At 36.9% G+C, this 24132-nt stretch overlaps 1 protein-coding gene across 1 annotated transcript in view; it reads right to left on the bottom strand.

The window, feature by feature from the left end:
• Positions 1–24132, bottom strand: part of LOC128612961 (ryanodine receptor 3) — a 232833-nt gene that overhangs the window by 11922 nt on the left and 196779 nt on the right. Inside the window, exons 70-90 of the mRNA XM_053633452.1 lie at positions 20051–20221; positions 19894–19953; positions 18226–18360; positions 17900–18012; positions 15744–15840; positions 14291–14400; positions 14035–14086; positions 13879–13932; positions 13247–13346; positions 13086–13165; positions 12796–12872; positions 12395–12468; positions 10885–10965; positions 9942–10030; positions 9739–9867; positions 6208–6312; positions 5405–5486; positions 3692–5004; positions 2082–2137; positions 1586–1760; positions 1214–1300 (exon numbers count right to left, since the gene is read on the bottom strand). Coding sequence (XP_053489427.1) covers positions 1214–1300; positions 1586–1760; positions 2082–2137; positions 3692–5004; positions 5405–5486; positions 6208–6312; positions 9739–9867; positions 9942–10030; positions 10885–10965; positions 12395–12468; positions 12796–12872; positions 13086–13165; positions 13247–13346; positions 13879–13932; positions 14035–14086; positions 14291–14400; positions 15744–15840; positions 17900–18012; positions 18226–18360; positions 19894–19953; positions 20051–20221 — 3240 coding nt within the window. The remainder of the gene's footprint in view (positions 1–1213; positions 1301–1585; positions 1761–2081; positions 2138–3691; positions 5005–5404; positions 5487–6207; positions 6313–9738; positions 9868–9941; positions 10031–10884; positions 10966–12394; positions 12469–12795; positions 12873–13085; positions 13166–13246; positions 13347–13878; positions 13933–14034; positions 14087–14290; positions 14401–15743; positions 15841–17899; positions 18013–18225; positions 18361–19893; positions 19954–20050; positions 20222–24132) is intronic.

The following is a 24132-nucleotide window of genomic DNA, read 5'->3' as shown; positions in this document are numbered from 1 at the left end:
AGAAGTCCTGGAAGGTTCTACAGGGCCATCACAGTCACCTGACTTGAACCCCATAGAAAATCGCTGGTGGGATTTGAAGAAGGCAGTTGCAGCACGTAAACCCAAGAATATTACTGAACTGGAAGCCATTGCTCATGAGGAATGGGTTAAGATTCCTCAGGAATGCTGCCAGAAGCTCTGCGTCTCGCTTGCAGCAGGTCATAACAGCAAAAAGGTGCTCTACTTAGTACTAAAGGTGATTGCCATGAAGGGGTTGAATATCGCTGAATCCCCGCATTGTGTCTATGCGATCGCTCCGGTAACTGGACTGTCTTATCTGTTGTTTGTTTGTAAACCCACGATAATTCCTATATAAAGGTGAATATTATATATATATATATATATATATATATATATATATATATATATATATATATATATATATATATATATATATATATATATAATGTTATATAATGAATATTGATGATTGGGTATATCTGTTATGCTACTGAAGATTATGTTATTATATATATTCTTGTTTATGAAAAGTTATTGTTTTAATACTTACTTCTGGAAGAACATAGAGGAGTCCTTGTGGGTGGAGCTTCCGGGTTAAAAGCCAGGCCTGTTCATTTGTTTAGGGTGGGTTGTAGTTTGGGGTTTGTGGTTGCAGTGTGAGTATTTTGTGTGCATTTATCTTTCTGTGGAAGGAGTTAACAGCCAAGTGCTGTAGTCTATACATTTTTGTGTAGTTTCCTCCATTTTCCCCATTTTCCCTATTTTGTCTATTTTTTGGGGGGGCCTTCACATGGATGTACATACTTTTCTGCACATTTGGTGGATTGTAAATAGACTGTAAATAGGTGCACTGTCAATAAAACACCATTGCACAAAAGTGCTATTGTGGCCTTGCCATCAATTTTCTTGTGCAGGACCATTTTTTCATCACGCCTCGTCACAGGTTTAAATAATTTTGAGACTGGAGAAGTCATTATAAGTTGCATTTTCAGTTGAATTTGGGGAAAACACTTGAAGCATTCGTTGTGTTGAACTATTTCAATTGCTTTTTTTTTATTTGTTCCTTGCAAACAGCTGAAAGTGTGTAAATCTTGACAAGAAACCTTTGTAAGCATTTACAGTGGGGGTTGAATAATTTTTATATTAACTGTCTTCAGCATATATTAATAACGAGAAAAGAAAATGAGCAAAAAAGAGTTTAAATGCATTATACCTTATAGAAAAGCAGGATGAAGTTGATGGCAAATGCCACAAACAGAGCCAGGAATCGCAGGTTGTAGAAGTTTCGAGCCAGGTAATTCTGTAAACAATATTTGTGTTAAATTGCAGTTTTTCAAAGAATTGTACAAGTTTAATATAGTTAATTAAACACAACCATTTTAACAAGTCACAAAACCAACTCACAAAGTAATTATTATTAAGTGTACAACATACTTTATGCCTACTGGTTGCTACTGAACCTATCTGTTTTTTTTCTATAAATTGAATCAAATGAATTATTACAACTTTGCAAGGGTGAGACCATTTTGATCTGGAAAAGATTTTTGTTATAAACTGCTAATGAAATAATACTAAAGTGGCTTACTAGAATCTTGGTTTGATAGATGTCCAGGCCAGCAAAAAAGCTGGCCATAATGGCTTCTGGTTGTTCTTTCTTCTGCCCACACCTCCTCTTGGGTAGCTTCTTCTCTTCCTGTGATGGAGGTTCTATGAGTAACTCTTTAGCCTTGTCTTGGTCATTCTTCTCCCCATCCTCTGTACTATTAAAATGAAACACATAGACTTTACTAAAAAAGTTAACACACACACAAACTGATTTTTAGTTTTGCAAAACAGGATAGCTTCACACTGTCCCAAGAAGACTATACAAATGTAGAAGAATAAGTCAGTAATTAAGAGCATTAGTGATCGATAAACACAGTGATACCGCAGATGGTACTACTAGTTTATTAGAAAGCCATAAATGTTGGTAAAAAATAAACTCTCACTCCCAAAAAACAAAAACAAACAGAAAACACAGGTCACCTGCATTCACCTGACAAAAATTTAACCTACTTTCAGAAGTAATTTTGTCCACTCACTCTGCTTTCTCTGATTCTGCATTTGATTCATTCTCGACTGACTTACTTGCAGCTTCCTGCAGAGAGAGAGAGAGAATACAGTAATTTATATGTTTCCTTCTATGGTTCTTCCTTGGATCCATGTTTCTATATATTAGAGTTGCACAGTTTACTGGTAGTATGGTAGTATCGCGATAATAAAGCTTCAAAATACAGCAGATGCCACTGTATTTTTTAAACGATAGTATCGTCAATACTGAAGTACCGTACTTCTTAGTACTCTGAGGACAATTTCAGTGATTTCATTGTTCTAGGGAACAACCGTTGAAATATGTAGCACATTGAATTAGTTCTTTGCCAACTGTATGATTGTTGTTGAGTTTTTCCAATAGCCAGTTATTAATTCTGATTAATAAAGTATTCAGAGGAAAATTTGGTTTGTCTGTTTTCAATTATATCATGTACTTCTGTAAATTTAGATTTGATTTATGAATTAACAATAATGTGTTGTATTGTGATACTACTTGGTATTGTGATACTTCAACTAGTATAGTATTGTGAGATATGTATATATGTATTGTGACAACCCTACTATATAAACTCAGCAAAAAAAGAAATGTCCCTTTTTCAGGAGACTGTATTTTAAAGATAATTTTGTAAAATCCAAATACGCTTTACAGATCTTAATTGGAAAGGGTTTAAACAATGCTTTTCATGCTCATTCAATGAACCATAAACAATTATTGCACATGCACCTGTGGAACAGTCCTTAAGATACTAACAGTTTACAGGCCATAGGCAATTAAGGTCATAGTTACAATAACTTATGACACTAAAGAGACCTTTCTACTAACTGAAAAACATCAGAAGAAAGATGCCTAGGGTTCCTGCTCACCTGCGTGAACATGCCATAGGCCTGCTGCAGGAAGGCATGAGGACTGCAGATGTGACCAGAGCAATAAACTGCAATGTCTGTAATGTAAGACGGCTAAGACAGTGCTACAGGGAGACAGGAAGAACAGCTGATCGTCCTTGCAGTGGAAAATTACATGTAAAAATGTGTCCCCCCAGACGTGATCGAATACTTGCAAATGCCTAAGTGGAAGAATGGGGTAACATCTTTCAGCAAGAACTGACAAACCTGGTGCAGTCCATGAGGGTGAGATGCACTGTAGTACTTAAAGCCGCTGGTGGCCACACCAGATACTGAACGTTGCTTTTGATATTTACCCTTTGTTCATGGACTCATTATTCCAGTTCTGTTCATCAAATGTTTGCGACGCTTGTTCAGTTTATGTCTCAGTTGTTGAATGTTTTTATGTTAAAACAAATATTTACAAATGTTAAGAATTTTGCTGGAAATAAAAGCAGTTGAATGTGAGTGGATGTTTCTTTTTTTGCTGAGTTTATGTATGTATGCATACACACACACACACACACACACACACACATATATATATATATATATATATATATATATATATATATATATATATATATATATATATATATATATATATATATATAATATTGTAAAAATATTGGTGTATTATTATATAATATAATATAGTTATGTTACACTTGTTTTCATGTTATATAGTTGTGCAGTAAGAGCTCTGAGCCTTTTTCACCTGAGCCTTTTTCTGCTGCACAGCAGAAACTAAAGATGGGGAATCGACTCCAACCACTTCAGACACATCACCCAGACCAGGCTCGGTTCCATGCTTTCCTCCCTCCTTCTTGGGCTGTATACTTAGCAGCTCTGACATGAGGTCTATTTCTGTTTTGTCTCCTTGTGCCATCTGGTTTATCTCAGCAACCAAAGAAGCCTCACTAACCTCTAGTTTTTCAGACTCCAGCACATCACCATGGATGCCAAACTGTGTGGGGTCCGGCATGTTGCCAAGGATGTCTGTCACCTTCATATTCTTGGCACCTTCGACCAAGCCACCACCAAACAGACTTGACCACAGGATATGGAAGAAGCACCACACCAGGTTGTAGAGGAAGTGGAGGAGGCCAGTGAAGATAATCCAGAAAAAGAAGAAGAACCCAGAAATCATCTCCCTCAGGCTCATCTTCCTGAGCTTCTTGTATCGTTTCCTCAGGCTTTTTAGGGTGAGCAGTCTGCCAAGGCTACAGAGGTTCTTCTTCATTGATACACATGCCATGGTGAAAGCTGAGGAAGATTCCAGTGTATTCTCCTCCTCTTCCATCTCCAGGTCCTTGGATACCTTCTGTAATTCAATCTCATCTTCTTCTCCCCTTTCCACAGCATCAGGCTCTGATATCAGCGAGGCCAGCTGCATCTCAAAAATGGTGTCCTCACAGAAATTTACAAACAACTCCATCTTCTCAGATTCTCCACCCTCATTGACTACATCGAAGATAAACTGTCTCTTAGATTCCTTAACTTGTGGTTTCTCCCACTGGGTTCTACTGGACTCGCTGATTTCAAAATAGACCCTTTCGATTCTCTTGGCACCACCCATGATCTCAATACGTCCCAGGAATGGCTCAAAGTAATTAAGGACACTCTCGGCCAGGCTCAGGAAGGTAGCCAGACGGGAATCATGGGGCATGTGTTCTGACAGATTTGTAAGCAGTACTGCGACATTGAAACCAATGTCCTTGGCAGGTTCATGGAAGCGTTTTACAAATTCCACATAGTTGAACATGTCATTTTCATCTGCCTCGACACAAGAAAGCAAGAACTCGATTTCAGACTGAGAGTACTGCTTCTGATTTTCCATTGATTTCTGGAACTCTCTTTTGGAGATGACTCCTTTGGCATCAGAGTCATGCTCTTTGAAATTGTCAGATGTGGTGAGGTCCTTTAGCTTGAGGAACATATCAAAAAATTTGAGGATCATCTCCACATTGTTGGAGGACTCCACCAAGGTGTCCACCATCTGTTTACCAATGGTGCCATTTACAACATTACCTGGAAATACACAAAAATCTAATATTAGTATTTATTTTCCCTATCACATAGTGCAACAGGATGCCTGACCACGATTGTTTTTTTTTTCTTTCCTTTTAAGGGGACATGGTTCTTATGAAACATACTGGTCTGAATGAATAACACTCACATAGTGTAAAACACATACTACAATGCTCAGCATTTACCTTGCTACATACATTGCTTGTGTGCTAAAGATATACAATTATATTAGAAAATGACCATTATCTATTACTCTTTATTACTACTTGGGTTGTTGCTGCTTTACTCTTTACCAGGACAGACAAGAAATTCATAAGAAACTGATCTACAAATCTCACTTGAATGTATAAAACTACAAAAAGTAGAGAATGTTTACTATTATTGGATTTAATATAAAAACCTTCTAGAAGGGACAGCATCATGACTATCATGTCCTTCTGTAGATCCATCAGTTCTTTCAGCAACTTAATCTGGCTGGAGTCCTAAAGAAAGAAGGAAAACAGACAGAAAATACTTAGGGACATTTTTTTTCTCTGGTCAATGTCTCCTCATCTCCTGGAGTAACAAGGCAGACAGACTTTCAAAGGTGTTGTGGAGATTAATATTTTTTCCAGCCTCCCAAAGCTGTCCTCAAGGCTATAGTGTTATCCATCAACAGAGCAGCTAATGTCATTGTTTTGCATCATGAGCAGATGGTGCTGAAGCATGAATTAATTCTGGACTGCTACTTTAGTGTGTTCACAGTGGGCTATACATCTGAGAAAATGCTCTGATTGTGTAAAACCACCTGGCCTGTTTGTCCTAACTTTCTACTTGTTCCATAAAATTCATAAAAACCATAAAAGACATCTTGGTAAATCTCAGAATCTGAAATCATAACCGCTTGCAACCTACTGAACTAGAAACATGTAAATGGCTATTTGTTATCAGCATGTTTTACTTATATGACAAATACTGTAATAGTGGGACAATGAATTTTGTTTGTATTGCTGGGTCAGGAGAGACATCTGCTGGTGGTTACTATCAGAGTCATGAAAGAAATCTAACCTAAATCTAATTTATAAAACTAACATGAAGGTCATCCTAAAAAACCTAGATCTGACTATGTGTGTTTTTCCTAGCACAGTTCTGGATATTATTATAAAGGCCACAAACACTGACTTTCATTCAACAGTTGGCATTCCTAGGTCTAAATTGACTTGCCTGTGAGAGCTTCATCTGCATGTTAGCAAAAACATGCAAAAAGCCAACAACTGCATCCCATAACCTGCTGTGGGCTAAGCTTTGTTGGTTTCCTATACATGGACCCTGAGAAGAAAGAGTAGCAGGAAGTTGAAAGTTATTAGTATTAAAATAATATGAATATGAGAGCATTTTTTATGGTTCATGTATGAAGCTCACTGGCTCGCCCTGTATACAGTTGCAATCAAAATTATTCAACCCCCATTGCAAATCAGGTTTATTGTTAAGATTTACAGACTTTCAGCTGTTTGCAATGAACAAATCAAACAAAAGCAACTGAAATAGTTCACAATGAATGCTTCAAGTGGTTTCCCCAAATTCAACTGAAAATGCAACTTATAATGACTTCTCCAGTCCCAAAATTATTAAACCCCTTCATGGAAAGCATCTTAAGTACTTAGCAGAACAGAGTACTTGTTGTTATGACCTGCTGCAAACGAGATGTATAGCCAGACACCAGCTTCTGGCAACATTCCTAAGGAATCTTAGCCATTCCTCATGAGCAGTGGCCTCCAGTTCAGTAATATTTTTGGGTTTGCGTGCTGCACCTGCCTTCTTCAAATCACACCAGAGATTTTCTATGGGGTTCAAGTCAGGTGACTGTGATGGCCCTGTAGAATCTTCCAGGACTTCTTCTGCAACCAAGCCTTGGTGGAATTTGAGGTATACTTGGGGTCATTGTCCCGTTGGAAGGTCCAATGACGCCCAAGCTTCAGCTTCCTCACAGACGGCATGATGTTTTCTCCTAGGATTTCCGGACCTTGCCTTCCACAGGCTGCAGGATTCCAGTGCCAGACAATGCAAAGCAACCCCAGAGCATCACTGAGCCTCCACCATGCTTGACTGGGGACATGCGCCTTACTGTGTTCACTGAAACCTCAATGCCTGTTGCCACCAGGTCTTGCTGCAGGTCTTTTGCAGTCACTAGAGGGTTTTTCACAACCTGCCTTCTCAGAAATCTGGTTGCAGCCATTGATAGCTTCCTTTTTCTGCTTCGTCCAGGTATTTCATATATTTTTTGCCACTAGCCAGTTCAGGTATTTAATTTGTTCCAGCTCAAGCACACCTGGTGCAACTAGTGAAGCCCTTGATTAGTTGCATCAGGTGTATTTGAGACAACACCTGTTTTGCATATTTTTGCTGTTGTGAGGGATTCTATTCAGGGGATTGAATAATTTTGAAACTGGAGAAATCATTATTTGACCGATCGTTATCAGTTCGTAGATATAAATGGCAACTTCACCAAGCATACTGAGGTTAAATTTGGTGTTCCACAAGGTTCTGCTTTAAACCCACTGCTTTTTACCCTAGATATGCTACATCTAGGTCAAATTATTCGTAAACATGGAATTAGCTTCTACTGTTATGCTGATGACACACAGCTGTATGTTTCAGCAAAGCCAGACAACACACAGCAGCTTAATAAAGTTGAGGAATATGTAAAGGACATTAGACACTGGATGCTTTTTAACTTCCTTTTACTTAATTTGGACAAGACAGAGGTACTTGTACTAGGACCACGTGTAGCTAGAAGTAAGCTTTCTGATTACATAGTTACTCTGGGTGGTCTTTCTGTGGGTCAGTAAAAGACCTTGGTGTGACTATTGACTCCAGTCTTTCATTTGACACTCATGTAGATAGTATTACTAGGATAGCCTTCTTTCATCTCAGAAATATTGCTAAGATAAGAAATATAATGTGACTACATGATGCATAAATATTAGTTCATGCTTTCATCACCTCTAGGTTAGTTTATTGTAATGCCTTCCTGTCTGGATGTTCCAGTATGTACATAAACAAGCTCCAGTTAGTCCAGAATGCAGCTGCAAGAGTCCTAACTAGAACCAGAAAATATGACCACATCACCCCTATCTTATCCACACTGCATTGGCTCCCAGTGAAATTTCGGACTGATTATAAAATAGTACTATTAACCTATAAAGCACTAAACGGTCACAGTACTTAAGCAAACTTTTGGTCTTCTACGATCCACCATGACTACTTATATTAAAAGGTGCAGGCTATTTGTTGGTACCTCGAATAGTGAAGGCTACAGGAGGGGGAAGAGCTTTCGCTTACAAAGCCCCACAGTTAGGAAACAGCCTTCCAATTAGTGTTCGGGACTCACACACAGTTTCTGTGTTTAAGTCAGGGCTGAAAACATATTTGTTTACTCAAGCTTACCATGAATAGACTTTCTTTTATGCAAAGTACACAGTCTTATCCATCACAGGATAGTAAGCATACCTAATGATCTCTCCCTCTCTTTACCTCCCTCTCCCTTTCTCCTTCTGTCGAGCCACACATGATTTTATGGAGATGCCAGTGATCCTGACTCGTTATGCACTCCAGACCTGCCTGATCCATCCTGATGCTCTACCTCTGGATGGAGCGCTCATCAACTGGAGGCTACAGCCTGGAGATTGCTTAGGATGATACCGCTTGAAGTACCATGAAATGGCTTTGGACCTCAATTCCACATGGACATTCTGGCTGTGGTTGCTGGGACTATGGTTGCTACTGTGGCCTTGCAATTACCACATAAAATTTTGCACTCAGGTCTCCTTTAGTGAACAGTGGACTAGTTCAACAAAGATTTCATGTAAAAACCATAATGAACTTTATTTTACTTTCACACTATCTGTTGTTACCCAGATGAGAATGGGTTCCCTTCTGAGTCTGGTTACTCTCAAGGTTTCTTCCTCATATAATCTTAGGGAGTTTTTCCTTGCCACCGTCACCACTGGCTTGCTCAATACGGATAATTTCACATACTTAAAATCTGTATCGTATGTTTACATGTTTCTGTAAACCTGCTTTGAGACAATGTCCACTATAAAAAGTGCTATACAAATCAAGTTGAATTGAAATTAATTGAAAAATTGAATTGAAGTTGCATGTTCACTTGAATTTGGGGAAACCACTTGAAGCATTCCTTGTGTTGAACTATTTCAATTGATTTTGTTTGATTTGTTCATTGCAAACAGCTGAAATTCTGTAAACCTGATTTGCAGTGGGTGTTGAATAATTTTTATTGCAACAATGGAAAAAGATCAGATGTAATTTTCATCACACTGACTTGGTAGTAGGTGTTTCTTTAGGTGTTTTGTTTGGATTTTTAATCATTGTGCATTCTTACTAGACATTTTAGACACTCCATGGTGTCTAACTGTAGGTATAGTTAGGGACTATACTCAGCTGAAAATATGCTGAAAGTGTTCCCCTATCTGGTCAGTGGTGATCATATAGTGGTTCCTATTTATTGATGGATCGAATAGATGAAGGGTGACAAACTGTGCATAGCAACAGATCGACTATAGTTAGTAACTGTACAAATTGCTGTGGCATAATAGCAATAAAATATTTCAGGACAAGAGATTATTGGATACCTATTCAATAATCTCTTGGAGAGGCAGGTAGAAACAGCAATAATCACAGGATGATATCTGTATCATATTTCTGTAAGTGTAAATGGCAAAGAAAAAAAGTTACCTGTATATATTCAGTGAGGGAGTTAAAAATCTGCTTGGCCACAGCTAATGCTTTAGAGAAATTACGCTGACCAGCCTCATCCATTATATCTTTCCCTGAGTAATACCAGTAAAAATCGCTGATGGACTCCTATAAGGACAATGAGAAGTCTAAGTCATTAGTATATGTGCATGTGTATCTGTATACAACAAGGTCTACTTTACCTGGAGTCTAAGAAGATAGTCCACTGTGCTTATTATTATATTAACTGTAGTTGTATTTCCAGTCTGAGTCCTCAAAAAGTTCTGGAAGTCTGAAAGAAATTGGTTAGTTGCACATAGGCACGACTGCTACCAAAATGCTTTGCAGTTTATCATTCAATCAGATATACTGTATGAACAAAGCAATGGTAATATATTCGATAAATATGGTTTGACAAGCTTGATGTTGGTGTGCCCAGTAAGAAAATTATTTAGAAATTTTCTTTACACCATGCTCATTAGGCATCATTTATCAAACTGGATACAAACAAATTTAGTCGTAAATCATTCGACATGTGGTATTCAAAACCACCTGATTTGTGTAAATTTACCTATAAGGAGACTAGCTAATATGAACCTTGATTTGCTGCAAATTGTATAATTGTGCCTGTAATATTATGCTGTGTGTATATATAGATTACACTGTCAAGTTTAAATAACTTGTGTATTAATTATACACATGGATTTAATGAGATTTTGACTTAAAAGAAAGCAATCTCCATAAATTCAGACAAACAAGACTGGCTATTCAATTTTGACAAAAGAAGTCTGTGTGTATGGCAACTCAAGGACTGCAGTGGCTGAGCTGTATTATGAGAAGTTTTAGTGCAGCACTCTTTTGTCATTTAGTCATCATTTTGCTTTCTGTGAGCTTTGTCTTTTATTAATATTTGTTGCCTTCACTAAATGCAAATCATCTGGGATGTGATTGTGCTTGGTAGTTTAGAGATGACTGGCATTCATCAACACATGCATGTGTATATGAAGAAAATCTGCATTAACAAAACTTTTGTAAATCTGGCATCAAATTTTTAGTTTGGTTCGGCATACGGAAACATTTATACACAACCTTACTAAAAGATTGATAAATAAAGGTCAATGTTAGTCATTAAATATGAAGACATACCATTGTTGTGACCCTCACAGAGGAGTTGCAGAAACCTAAACAGATCTTTAGTGAACTCGTCATTCTGAAGAACCTTGGAACCTTTATGGACAGGAAAAATGAAAAACTAGTTTCTTTGGGCTGGAGATAGGAAAGGGGTGCTTATATAACACAGTCCAGACAAGATACTACACACATTTTCTGACAAAGCTCTAGCCTGCAGGCTCCTACACTAGCTTTATTCTGTAAGAGTAAGCAATGTTTTGAGCCACATCACTATACATATATATAGTTCACTAAATTCGTTAATATGATGAAAACTACACTACAAATCTTTGTTAATGTCCTGTGAGACAAAGAGGCAATGCTGAAATGTTTGATGCTTATTACTACTTAGTGATTATTTAGTAATGTTAATGCACTGAAGTAAAATCAAATCCCAGACAAGATGAGAGGTATTAGGGAAAAGTAGAGAAAGAGACAGATAAAAACAGACAGAAGGAGTTAATCAGCAGGAAATCTATGTATTATCAGTTTTATTTTCTTGGTTAAATGTGATGCATGCAAGTTGTCCTGCAGACCAGAGCAATCAATTACTAAATTCTGAACAAACAGACACAGACAAATAGGTAGAAAAGACAGGGATAGAGAGAGCAGTGATGCCGAATGAGGAGAATCTAAACCATGTATTTACCCCGCTCCCTCACGTTGACTGCAACCGATGACATTAAAAAACATGGCAAGAAGGAAAGAAACAAAGAAAGAAACAAACAGGCAAAAAGGCAGACATAAGCAAAGGAGAAGACATTAAAATATCAATTAGAACGTGAGATACTGACATCCACTGACTGGACACTGACATATGATTAACAAGATCTGAACAACAATTTTTTTTGGAGAGATATAAGACACATCAATGGGTTTATGTCACCATCACTTATGCCTGAATTGAAGTTGATCAAAAACGACAGAAAATATGTATGTCATGGAAAATAGTTCTTCTGTGATGAATGCAATTATTCACTCTAAACTTTAAGTTTGAATGAATAAAAATGAATGAGCTCCCTAAATCTGCACTGTCTGCATTAAACAGCCATTGATAATGGTCATGAAGTCAAATAAACTTGTGATTTTGAGGTAGTACTGCACCATCTGGCTCCAATTCTCATCAAACAGTTTTTTCCCCCTGAGAATGCAATAAAATCACATTTATTCATTTCCTGGATGTCAAATGGTGAAGTATTTGTTTAAACGAATCAAAGAGTTTGTCTGCACTATGAACTATCTTCACAGTTTTGGCTCTGCTCCATAACTGTCTATTAACATGTGTGATCCATGATATGAGAATGAATGTATAATGCTTCTTAAATAGGCAACAACCCACTATATTAGCCTTTAAAATGGCATTGTTCTAATTATTTTGGTGATGAAAAGAAATAAAAGTAGATCAGACTAATTCAGAGTGTGTGTGTGTGTGTGTGTGTGTGTGTGTGTGTGTGTGTGTGTGTGTGTGCGTGCATGTAGCACTTACCTGATCCCTCCTCAGTCACCATACCCAATCCTTCAGCTTTGTTTTGTCTCTCAAATGCATTCAGGTCCAATACACTACAGACCAGAGACCAATCAATGCAGTAATAATTAGGATACACATATATATTTTTAAATTTCCTATGCATGCCAGGTTTCTTTTGACCTGGCTGTTTTCACATGCTTAATTTTAATGTTTGTATTTCTGACTGTACTTTTATTTGTCTTTTATTTATTTATTTAGAATTTAGACAAATTGGAATGTCTTGCCCTCAATGTGCCTGCATTGTAAATAAATGAAATAAAATATATTTTAAGGGTGGTTTATATGATACAAGGGCTCATATTGTCACCCACAATTTTCATTAAAAGCAAGCCAAAATTAAAGCTTTATTTGCTCATCACCTGCATGACTGCATAAGTCCTGACAGACTCTTGAAGAAGCCAGCATCTCGCTTCTCCTTTAGATAATCCAGCATTTTCTGTGGAAAGATTTGATGAACTAATCAACCACAATATAGAAAAAGTCTAATCATACATTTCTGACTTTTAATTATATTACCTGACTTTCATGATAAAAAAAAGCACAATTAACACAAGAGCTAAATAATTGCATGTCATTCAATGTATTACTAAGTGAATCTAGATGACATATTCTATTGTTGACTTCATGTCAAGCAATAAAAGTGTGTTACCTGCTGAACTAAAATATTGCCCCCATTTAGAATAGAGATACCAAGCTTAAGGGTGAACGTAACCATGGGACCCAGTCGACCTAAAAGATAAAAGCATTATAAGATATGTCCATTTTTTGAGTCAGTAAACCAGCTTGGCGTTTGTGTTCGTGTGTATGTACCTCTGCTGGCACTGATCATCTGCAAAACCATCTCAGCAGCCCCACGGTCATGTAACCTGGCCTGCTGATACAATATTTTCTGCTTTTCCATCTCCTTTTCCTATCACACACCAAACATATATACATATGCAGATGCAGTATATACAGACTGGTGAAAAAACATAAAATGTGTCAGTAATGTGTCTGGAACTGTACTACACAGAAGGCACATTATTCTTCCAAAAGACATTTCCTCAGTTGCTGTTTTGAAGCTGGTGGTTTAGAGCACTGTTTAACATGTCAGTAGGTGTTCAACTGGGTAGAGATCTGCTGAGGGTGATAGCATCATTTACATAATTTTAATACTTAATAAAACATTTATGGAGAGCCTTAGGATAGTGGCATTATGATCCTGGAAGAGACCACTTGCATCAGGAGAGAAAGGATAGGATAAGGCGATCAGTCCATATAACTTTGTGTTGATTTACATCCCTTTAAGAGGACAAGTGGACCCAAAACATGTCAGCAAATTTAACGGACAGCATAACAGGGCCTATGTTTTTTTCCTTTTAGTTTGTCACACATCTATGTATATGTTTCTCATGCACACATACAGTAACAATAGAAGAAGAAAAATGTCTGACACTTCAAACCTCAAAGGTTTTTTCTTTTCCTTCTTCATCCTCATTTTCATCTTCAGCACAACTCTGAGTACAGCAGAAACACAAGCACAATTTACATAGGGAGATACTGTGGTAACTATAGTGTAACAGTGAAAATGCGTGTTTTCTAATTCACCATATTTGTACCTTTGCCATCATGTCTGTGTATGCTATATATAGCAAATCATCCTCTAGGGAACTGAAATATAAGATGAAAATGTAGTAAAATAATGAAAATACGACAATGGAACTTCAGACATTTTTCAATGCAGAGATAAAACATCTGAATAATGAGCATGACATAGGATTTGCACAGTATGTATCTCTATGTATATTTACAGAAAGAATGTGCCTATCATTGTTGAGAAAGCACTGTCAGTGTGTGTACAAACATTTGTCTTACCTTTTTTCTGTCAGAGCATTATGACTAAAGTGCAGAATGAGCTGATGAAGAGGGTCGTGTTGTATTTCATCTAATTCCTCTTCCTCCTCCTCTACTTTCCGCTGTGTCCTCTACACAAAAACAGACCACTGAGCATTTATGTTACCAGTTACTCACATTACATAGGTAGAAGCTACTTAGAGTCAGTGATGTAATTATTACTGTGTAGCAGGGTATATTGAGCTCTTGGGAAATCGTATTAAGAAACCTTATTTGATACCTGAAGTAAAAACTACAGCAAACACACACAACACACATATTCAGCAGAGAGTATTAGCACAATGGACCATTACAGGGATGCTCTGTACAAACTAACACAAATGGAAATGACATGCATCAACGCAATGAATTAATCAAATTCACAAAGGAAACAGTTCAACCTACATACATGCATTCCACTAACACATTTCATTTGGTCTATTATTCGGTATGAAATGAAATTCTCTTAAAACAATCAATAGCACTGTAATTCTGCTTCAGAAAATTTCCAAAGGCTTCTTGAACTCTTGGGAAATTTTTGCCATTAAAGTTAAGCATTTAATTTAAACTACCACCTACTGGATGGAACTACCACACATACTGGAGAGAGCAGAGACACAACATTATGACAAGCACTGACATTCATATACATGAGATGTCATGCAGGCTTTAGGCAGTTGTTGTGGGCAGAGAATTTGCAAAAAATAATAATAATTAAAAAAACCCACAGAAACTGAAAGAAAAATAGAAAAAGACAGAAAAACAGATAAGGCCTTAGCTGAATGCCCCATTCGTTTCGTATCTATATACAGTATCTGTCTTTTTGTCTGTGCAATCAAAATGCTTACTGTAATAATTAATTTAGATCAGCTTAGTTCTGGTAGGTGCATATTGTGCTTGGAATTACTCTTCAACCCAGGTAAACTGGATAAGGACTAGACTACTATAATCTATAAATCAGACACATATAATGGGTTATACAATATGCTGTGTGGCAAACACACACTGTATGATTATAATGATGACTTTGGTGTGAATTCTACAAAAGTGAGTACACCCCTCACATTTTTGTAAATATTTGATTACATCTTTTAATGTGACAACACTGAAGAAATGACACTTTGCTACAATGTAAAGTAGTGAGTGTACAGCTTGTGTAACAGTGTAAATTTGCTGTCCCCTCAAAATAACTCAACACACAGCCATTAATGTCTAAACCGCTAGCAACAAAAGTGAGTATACCCCTGAGTGAAAATGTCCAAATTTTTAATAAAGCCCTTATGTTGTACTCTTTAGTGAATATATTTTTAAACAAAAATCCCAAGTGACCACAGCTCTGATGAAAATTGTGATTATAGTGCACGTGGCTGGTTGCCAGCCAAGGTCTGCCCACAGAACCCAGAATTACCAATTAGTTGTCCTGAAAGGTACTTACTGCCAAATCCTGCACTAGCTTCTCCTCAAATGAGTACGTCTCTGTCTCTATCCATATTCTTTGGTAGCCAGTGAGGAACAGGTTAATAGAGCGATGCCTGAGGTGGGAGGATTAAAGATTAAGCAGGGTTACTGTTAATATTATGGTTATTATGGTTACCATGGTTAGTAGGGCAAGTGAGACAGGAAGTTATGGCTGGCAAACAAAAAAATGCTAGGGAGGAAAAGGTTAGTTCATACACAAGAAGCAGGAAGCCTAACTGGTCATACTGCTTACATGTGAAAGAATATAATGACAGTGTGACACTTTTATATTGAAGCCTGAATTTTATATGGCATATTACAATAAATTTGGTAATTCCACTCAAATAACGTAAGCTATAGCCATTCTACATTAAACCATAAAATTGTTTTGATAATAGTTGAGATTAGAAATATGATTACAATTTATCTATTATATCAAGTGCTGTTTTATAAGCTGGCAGCCAATATATTGTTAAATTTAGAAATTTGCAGTGATAATGTGTTTAATCATGACTTGGAAACTAACACATTATTAACATTTCACGACTGCTATTAGTATCATATTAGGCTGAACTGTATTTTTTGTTTTATTTTTTTTTAGGGACAACTCTGAATACATAAACATAAATCTAGGGGTAAATCACACTGTTGATGGTATAAATCTCAGTAAATTCACAGAGACATTCAGAGCTTATTCCCTAATGAAGAATGCAGAATATGTGGAAACAGTACACAGCTAGTACAGCTTAGTATGTAATTGTCTATAAACGTTGTAATGCTTTTATAGCTAGGTGAATTATCAGTAGTATTATCACATGACCAGTTGACCAGTGAGACTTACTACTGAAGATCTGTTGCAGTCCAAACCATGTCTAGGAGATGAGCTAATTGAGGGGGCATCCAATAAACATTCCCCGAGCACTACTTTACCGTTAGCATGGAGAGCAGACTGTCATAATCTGCTCTCTCATGCATTTTTTCCAGCCAAATGTGTCGGTAGGCATTCAGGAAGTAATTATTAATTTTGTGCCTAAAGAGAAGGGTAATGTTGAGAACAGCAAATGGACAAAAGAAGAAAACACATATAACACAATCATGAATCATATGTGACTCATGATCATCATTTCAACAAAATCATGAATACAAAATGAAAATATTAATAGTGTGATTACAGCATCTTTGATGTTTGGAGCCCTAAAAAAAAGCAAATAAACAAACTTACAAACAAAACATACATCCACAAATCACCAGAAGCAGGATTCTGAATTGTAATCATGTTTAGCAGCGGATAAGTTTAAATTTTCAAAATTGAACTGGATGTGGTATAATAAGAGAACAGGGAAATGCATCAGCAATAAAAAATTAATGACAGGACTAATTAGGCAAGATTTTAAATTCATTGCTTCCACTTGCCTATCAATTCTGGTGATGCTACTGTGGTTTTGAGTTACACAGCAACAGAGCATGAAATTACAAACTGCAATTATAAGCTTGAGGAAGAACAGGTGGACAGAAATGAAAAAAAAAAAAGGAGAGGAAAACAAAAAAGAAAGAAACAAATGTGTGGCATATTATCCAACAGGTATAGGATTCATCTTCATAAAGGGGTTAAACTCTGTTGTACCTCCTTTCATTCTGGATCATCAACTATCTTCTTTTTTTTTTTTTTTTTTTTTGAGCCAGTGGCTTATTCCTGTTTGCTCTTTTCCTTGACGAGTGCCAATGGAAAAGTTGCGACCTTGTGATCATGAACCCAAATGGGTAGCCAATAAAAGGTCTATTAAGTTAGAGATGTTATCTAATTAATTACACAATAAAAAAAAACATTGACTGCTGGTGAACATGCTACATAATGGTAGATGTTCCCAGGAATGTCATGTTAACACTTGCTAAGCTCACTAGTTAGCAAGCTAATGTTAGTGTAGTGCTGTATTTATGCAGCCATTGTTGGTACACTATTATATTGTGATTAAAACCAGTATTTTTAAGGCAAGTATTACTTCATGCCTATAAATCTATGGGTAATGTTATATAGTACAGTTTGTGACTGGCTGATCAATTTTAACTTAAGTAATGTTCTAGTTGGCCCATGGTATGGAATGTTAATATCAGGATGTGCAACAAGTAGCATACCTGGGCAGGTTGTATAACGGTGCCATACGGAAACAGGCCACTACCGCACGCTTACGCTGTTTGGACAGTAGTTTTTGCCACACACACTTCTTGGACCTTAGTGGCTGCTCCACCTACAGTACATGTGAGTTAGGGTGACAAGAAAGGATTAAAAAAAAAAGTCACATATACTGTAAATTAATACCAAACTAATACCTAATATTACCATTTAAATTTCTTAGCCAGCAAAACAAACACATTTTAATTTCATGCAAATGATTCTTTTCTAATGACAAAAAAAAAAATCCAAAATGAATGAGTAAGGGAAAAAAAATACATTCTAAGACCTGCTCAAGATGAAACACAGCAGCTGAGATGGTCTGAAGGCGATCAATTGTGCGCTCTGGATCGGGTGGACCCTCATTCTTCACAATCACGTCTTTATACAGATGAAGCTGCCACCTCACAGCAGGGTCCTCTGACTATGAGAGCACAGAAGGTCATTTATACTGTTATTGTTCTATTATACTAAGATGAATAATAGAAATTCAAGTCCTTTATTACTATTTGTAACATAAAATAAAGGATATGACAGTTGTGTGACACTGGGGGTAATACAGACTACATCAGTATAAAGCTCTAAGAATACTGTTATTTTGTTGGTTTAAGAACTTGGCAATGTCATCAAAGGGTCTTTAGGGTACCACCAAGCAGGGAGTTCCCCCCAAAGTCGGGAGACCACAAAACCACACTGGGCAATCACCAAAACATGGAAATAAAAGGATACAAACCAGAGGCAAAATGAAATAAGATTTTTTTTGCCATTTGGGAACTGTCACAGATCTTCTCTGGGTTTCTCTGTTGAAGATAATATTTGAATGTCACCTAATTTGAACAATTGTTGCAGAAACACAGGAAGTGAGAGAGCCTCATAATTCAGGAGCACATGTAGAAGGCCCAGTAAGCACATTATAGGGCTTATGAAAGGAAATCCTTAGGCTGAAATTCCTATAGCAAGTATTGCCTGATCCTCATTCCCAATGCCACTTGTTCCTGATAACCTCCCAAGGCAATGAAGCTGGGTGAAGTAATCTACAGAGACACCTAACTGTGAACTGAAACATTCACTGAGTCCTTTCTGCTCTAACCATTGAGCAGAATGTAAAAACAGCAAAACAGTAAATCTGGAGCCTACACCAGACAGGGCCCCCTGGCTTTGTAATGACTTCCAGGTTAAATAAACATTGCAGTTATCGCTGTGAGACTTGAATAAAGGGTAGGAAAGACTCCTCTTACTGCAGACCATCCCTCTCCCCAAATACAATATTCATTATGCTTAGAAAACTACTGCAATACTATGTTTTTCATTTTGGTCTCCATGAGACTCCAGCAACTTTCCAAAATTTGATGGTCTTTGCCCAGAGACTCCAGTGCTGTTGCCTATTTAGACACTGTCATTGTCCACTTTTGGTAAGCATAATGGTGGTTCTGTATCTAAGGGTACTGGATCACCTCCTGAAGTCCCATAAAAATGGAGGCAATGAGGAGCCTCCCTCAACAAACAGCTAAAATGGTACATGATTTTTTGGAGGTTGGCAAGACACTATGGAAGACTTTCTATGCCTAATTTCTCCTCTATACACTCATACATAGTGGAGATATGCAGAGTGGCGATATGCAGGGACTCCCATAGGTCCGTGAAAAACAGTCAGGGTTCCACAATTTTATAATTTTGTTACAATGGTGAAAACCATATCCCAGCATTATCAAAGTGCACATTTATTATGCATATAATAAATATAAACTGGAATCTAGTGACAATTTAATAAAAATGGATTCTGTGTGTGGGAAGCTCACAAATTAGAAAGAAAAGGGAAATAAAGAAACTCTAAAAAGAAAAAACATTTGAGAACACTTTGTTTATGGCATTCAGGATATATTTAGCACTGGGGTAAGAGCTGGAGCTTTTTTTTTTTATTTTATTAAATTGAAAGGACATCTTGTTTATGGCCCACCTTCTCTTGCAGGTGTAGGTTTCGCCTCAAATGCTCCTTCACCTCTTCATCTGTATCTTTCTAAAAGAAGCAGAATGGAAGCAGGATATTAGTGCCTCTAAAGCATGCAAATGATTGCGCCCCCCGCCTATAACTCTTATAAACCACACAGCCTTACCAGGCCATAGCGAGTTTTAGCCAATGAGATAAGTTCCTGGTCTCCAGGCGTACACATGTTCAGGCCAATAGGTAGCATTTTTTTCAGAGCTGCCACAATCAGTGAGGTCTGGATGGAGTAAATCTCGCCACGTCTCTTCTTGTGCTTTCTCTCCTGATCCTGTCCTCCTGCCTGAGCAGAGAAAGCACTCAACATACACGCCCCTACTGAGGCAAGACTTACATACACACACTGTAATTATGGTGACAATATAAACTAGCTACAACAACAAAAAAAACCATACAGAGGACAAATACACTTTATTGAGCTGGCCAAATAAGTTACCATTTTCATTTGAAAGTTTCAAGTTTAGAGCAACTAACTAATTAAGAAACCCCCAGAAGTATAATGAACCTGTGCATCTGGTTGCAGTCAGAATAGTCTACTATTAACTGTAACACCACAAACAGTACCTGATCTCTTACTGTTTCATCAGATCTTGGCCTTTGTGTACTGCAGTTTTGTATTTTTGCAATATTATAACTATCGCAATAATGTAAAGCATAATAATTTGTTTTGTTACATACTTATAAACTGTCTAGGTGTTTCCAGAAAGACAAAAATCAAACATTTCCTCTTTATAGACTTCTTTCAAGGTTCACTAAATTCAAAATTCCCTCCAATGCACCAAACACACATAATGCTCCACAGGAATAAAGACAAAGCACCGAGCACAAGAGCAGAAAGGGGACAGACACCATGCTACAGCATAACACATAATCCACAAGACATAAAAGACAATTTAGTTTCACAGAAAATGATCCGAGACGACACACTTTACAACAAAACACACTTGTGTCTTACACCCAAATACAAATTATCGCAATGTGATTTTAAAAATTATTATTATTATGATTGCCTTACATTTAAATTTTTTGTCATTTTCCATTTAGTTAAATTAAGCTATACTATATAGGCAAATGATTGTGGACACCTGACCATCACACCAATATGTGGGCTGTCCCCAAACTGTTGCCACAAAGTTGGAAGAACACACAGTAATAATATAAGATGTCTTTGTATGCCATAGAGTTACAATTTCCTTTCACTGAAACTAAGCATGACATGACAGCATTACAACACCCCTGCGCACAAAGTGAGGTCCTTGAAGACATTGTTTGCCAAAGGTGAAGTGGAAGAACTCGAGTGACCTGCACAAAACCCTGACCTCAACCCCACTGAACAGTTTTGGAACGAACTGGAACACCATTTGCACCCCAGGCCTTCTCATCCAACATCATTGCATGACCTATCTAATGCTCTTGTGGCTGAATGAGCAAATCCCCACAGTTATTCTTCAAAATCTAGTGGAAAGCCTTCCCAGAAGAATGGAGGCTATAATAATGGCAAATGGAAACTAAATCTGGAAAGGGCTATTCAAAAAGCACATATGCAGCAGGTGTGCTGGTCAGGTGTCCAGAAAATATTGGCCATATAAAGTAGGTCAATTTGACTACATGACTTTTTTTTTTTTTTTAAATAATGCTTAATTTGTATAAAGCAACAAATGATCTCCCTTTCTTAAATTTTAATTACTGTGTTTGACTACAAAAAAAGTTGTAATCTAACTTAAGGAACAGGATCAAGAAGCCTTAGCCTAAGCAATTTGCCTTAAATCCATAAAGCTAAATAAAAGAACTGTATAACATAATGTACAATAGCTTTGTTCATGCATTTTTAAATGATGCTGTGCTGCATTGTATAAGAATTATGTCTATCTTATGTGTTTGGTTAGCTGCATATAAATGCAAATTGCATCAGTCAGAGCTCTCATAATACATTTTAACCATACTGTTGATGAGTAGAGCAGGACCACAGTGAAATTGTAGCTAAAGTGGAACTCATCTCTGTAGTTATATGCGTCCTTGGTCTATCATCCAAAGGTATTTAGATCTGATGCTCATAAGATGCCAATGATGTGGGTAGACAGAAATAAAGCCAAACAAGTTGATGGTGATTACTGATACATGGTCGAAAATGGACGCAGTGAGCAAACCTATCCTGCCCCCACTCTCAGACACAGAGAACATAAAAATCTTACATGCAACCTCACTGTACCTTTGGCAGAAACAACTGGGTGAGACAGAGAGAGAGAGAGAGAGAGAGAGAGAGAGAGGGAAGCAGGAAGGAATGAAGGAAGGAAGGAAAAAAGGAAGGAAAGAAAGAAAGAAAGAAAGAAAGAAAGATTATCAAAAAGGTATCATTAGTAAACAATGTGTGAACAATGTACGAACAATGTGAGCTGATTGATTTCCTTGTATTTTTAAATGCGGGAAACTAAATTCCTCAGCCAAGTTATAATTAGAAAAATCATGACTAAATTAAAGTTAGATTAAATGAACTCTAGATACATAATTAATTTCAATATTGCATTGTGTGAAAATTATTTCCTGTGAGAGTTACAAGATGTGTTGTCATAATTTGCATATGTCATACCAGGATGGCAAAAACAGAGATTATATATATCCTAAGTATTGTATGCAGCAGATATAGTCAACTGTCATCCTTCAGGAAAAGGGGCCTTAGCCTACATAATACAGTGAACCATAAATACAGTGCAAGCATTGTTAGAACTACAACTGGCCATGCTCATGGCTGGTTACTGATGCACTGGGGTGGTTTCATAGCTAGTGGTCAATAAGCCCTTTGGGAATTCTTTGAGTAGACACTTAATCTCCAAAACTGACTGCTTCTGCCAGGAGGGACGAGTGCATATATCCACTTCAGATTTACACATAATGTCTTTGACTTTGTACTTATAAATATGAACATAAAGTATGTATTCATATTAACAAAACTGTTTTTTTTAAGTAACAAAACTGCTAGGGAAAAAAGTATTCCGACCACACAAATTGCTGGCATTAGTACTTTGTTGCAAAGTTGTAGTTAGCAATTACAGCTTCAGTAAGACGTAATTAGCTTTTTGCAGTATTGTGGTTCAAATCTGGCCCATTCCACTTGGTAAAATGTCATCAATTGCCCAAGGTTATGAAAGTAACCATGATTAACCTTGATGAGGGATGACCTCTGATGAACTAGCAATGTAAAACTCCTCCATACATTTTCAGTGGGATTCAAAATAGGAGATTTTGAAGTAGGACACGTAAGGCCTTCTTGAGTTACTTTGTTGAAATGTCTGTCTTTTCCCCAGATTCTTTTTCTTGGCCAATGAGATTAAATTCTTGTCTAATATGCCTCAGTACTTTGATGAGTTCATTTCCTTCAATGGCATGCCCCAATACCTTTTGCAGAGAAGCAGCCCTGTATCCTGATGCTCCCACCTCTGTGCTTCCTCTGTACTGTTTTCTGACATGCATCACTGTGCTTCTTCATTAGCAGAGGAGTTTTGTGTGGGAGGTAAGAATGGAGATGATTGCTGTTCACTTCACTGCTTATTGTTTGATGTGTAACTGTTGTTCCTGCTGCTTTCAGGTCATCCTGTGATTCTTTCTGACTACTGTCTACTCTTTTACCATCCTTCAATACTCAATCAATAATCTTAGAACACATTGTGAATTTTTGTGTGGTGCATCTGTCCAGAGAGTCCATGAATTTTCCACCAGCATATTATTGAAGAACATACTGACAGCTATGTTTAAGGTCTTTTCTCTTTGCTATTGCTCTAAAGATTTTTCCATTCAAGTGTTTTTTTTTTTTAAATAATGCTTGATGAACTTCACATTCATAATAATTGCAACTTGTTGCATGAAATCTGAATATATGCACTGGAAATAAATATGCATTATTTGTTTATTTATTCATTTATTTACATTATTTATTTTAATGTTATTAAATAATAATAATAATAATAATAATAATAATAATAATAATAATAACAACAACAATAGTAATAACAATATTTTTTTTTCTTGGAAGATGGCAATAATTCCCACCATATGCACAATTCTCATTTTTATATGCACTGTTTGGGTTGTTTGTGAATAAACTGCAATATGCTGTAATGTTAAAATGATAAACTGACTGGAGATCTTAATGTCAGTGATAGTGAAGCAGTATGAGTGATTATTAGCTTAGTGAAAGTA

This window comes from Ictalurus furcatus, chromosome 9 (genome assembly GCF_023375685.1).
Source record: "Ictalurus furcatus strain D&B chromosome 9, Billie_1.0, whole genome shotgun sequence".
Classification (NCBI taxonomy): domain Eukaryota; kingdom Metazoa; phylum Chordata; class Actinopteri; order Siluriformes; family Ictaluridae; genus Ictalurus; species Ictalurus furcatus.
Note: the sequence above shows the minus strand (reverse complement) of the source record. Positions and strands in the feature narration are given on the sequence as shown.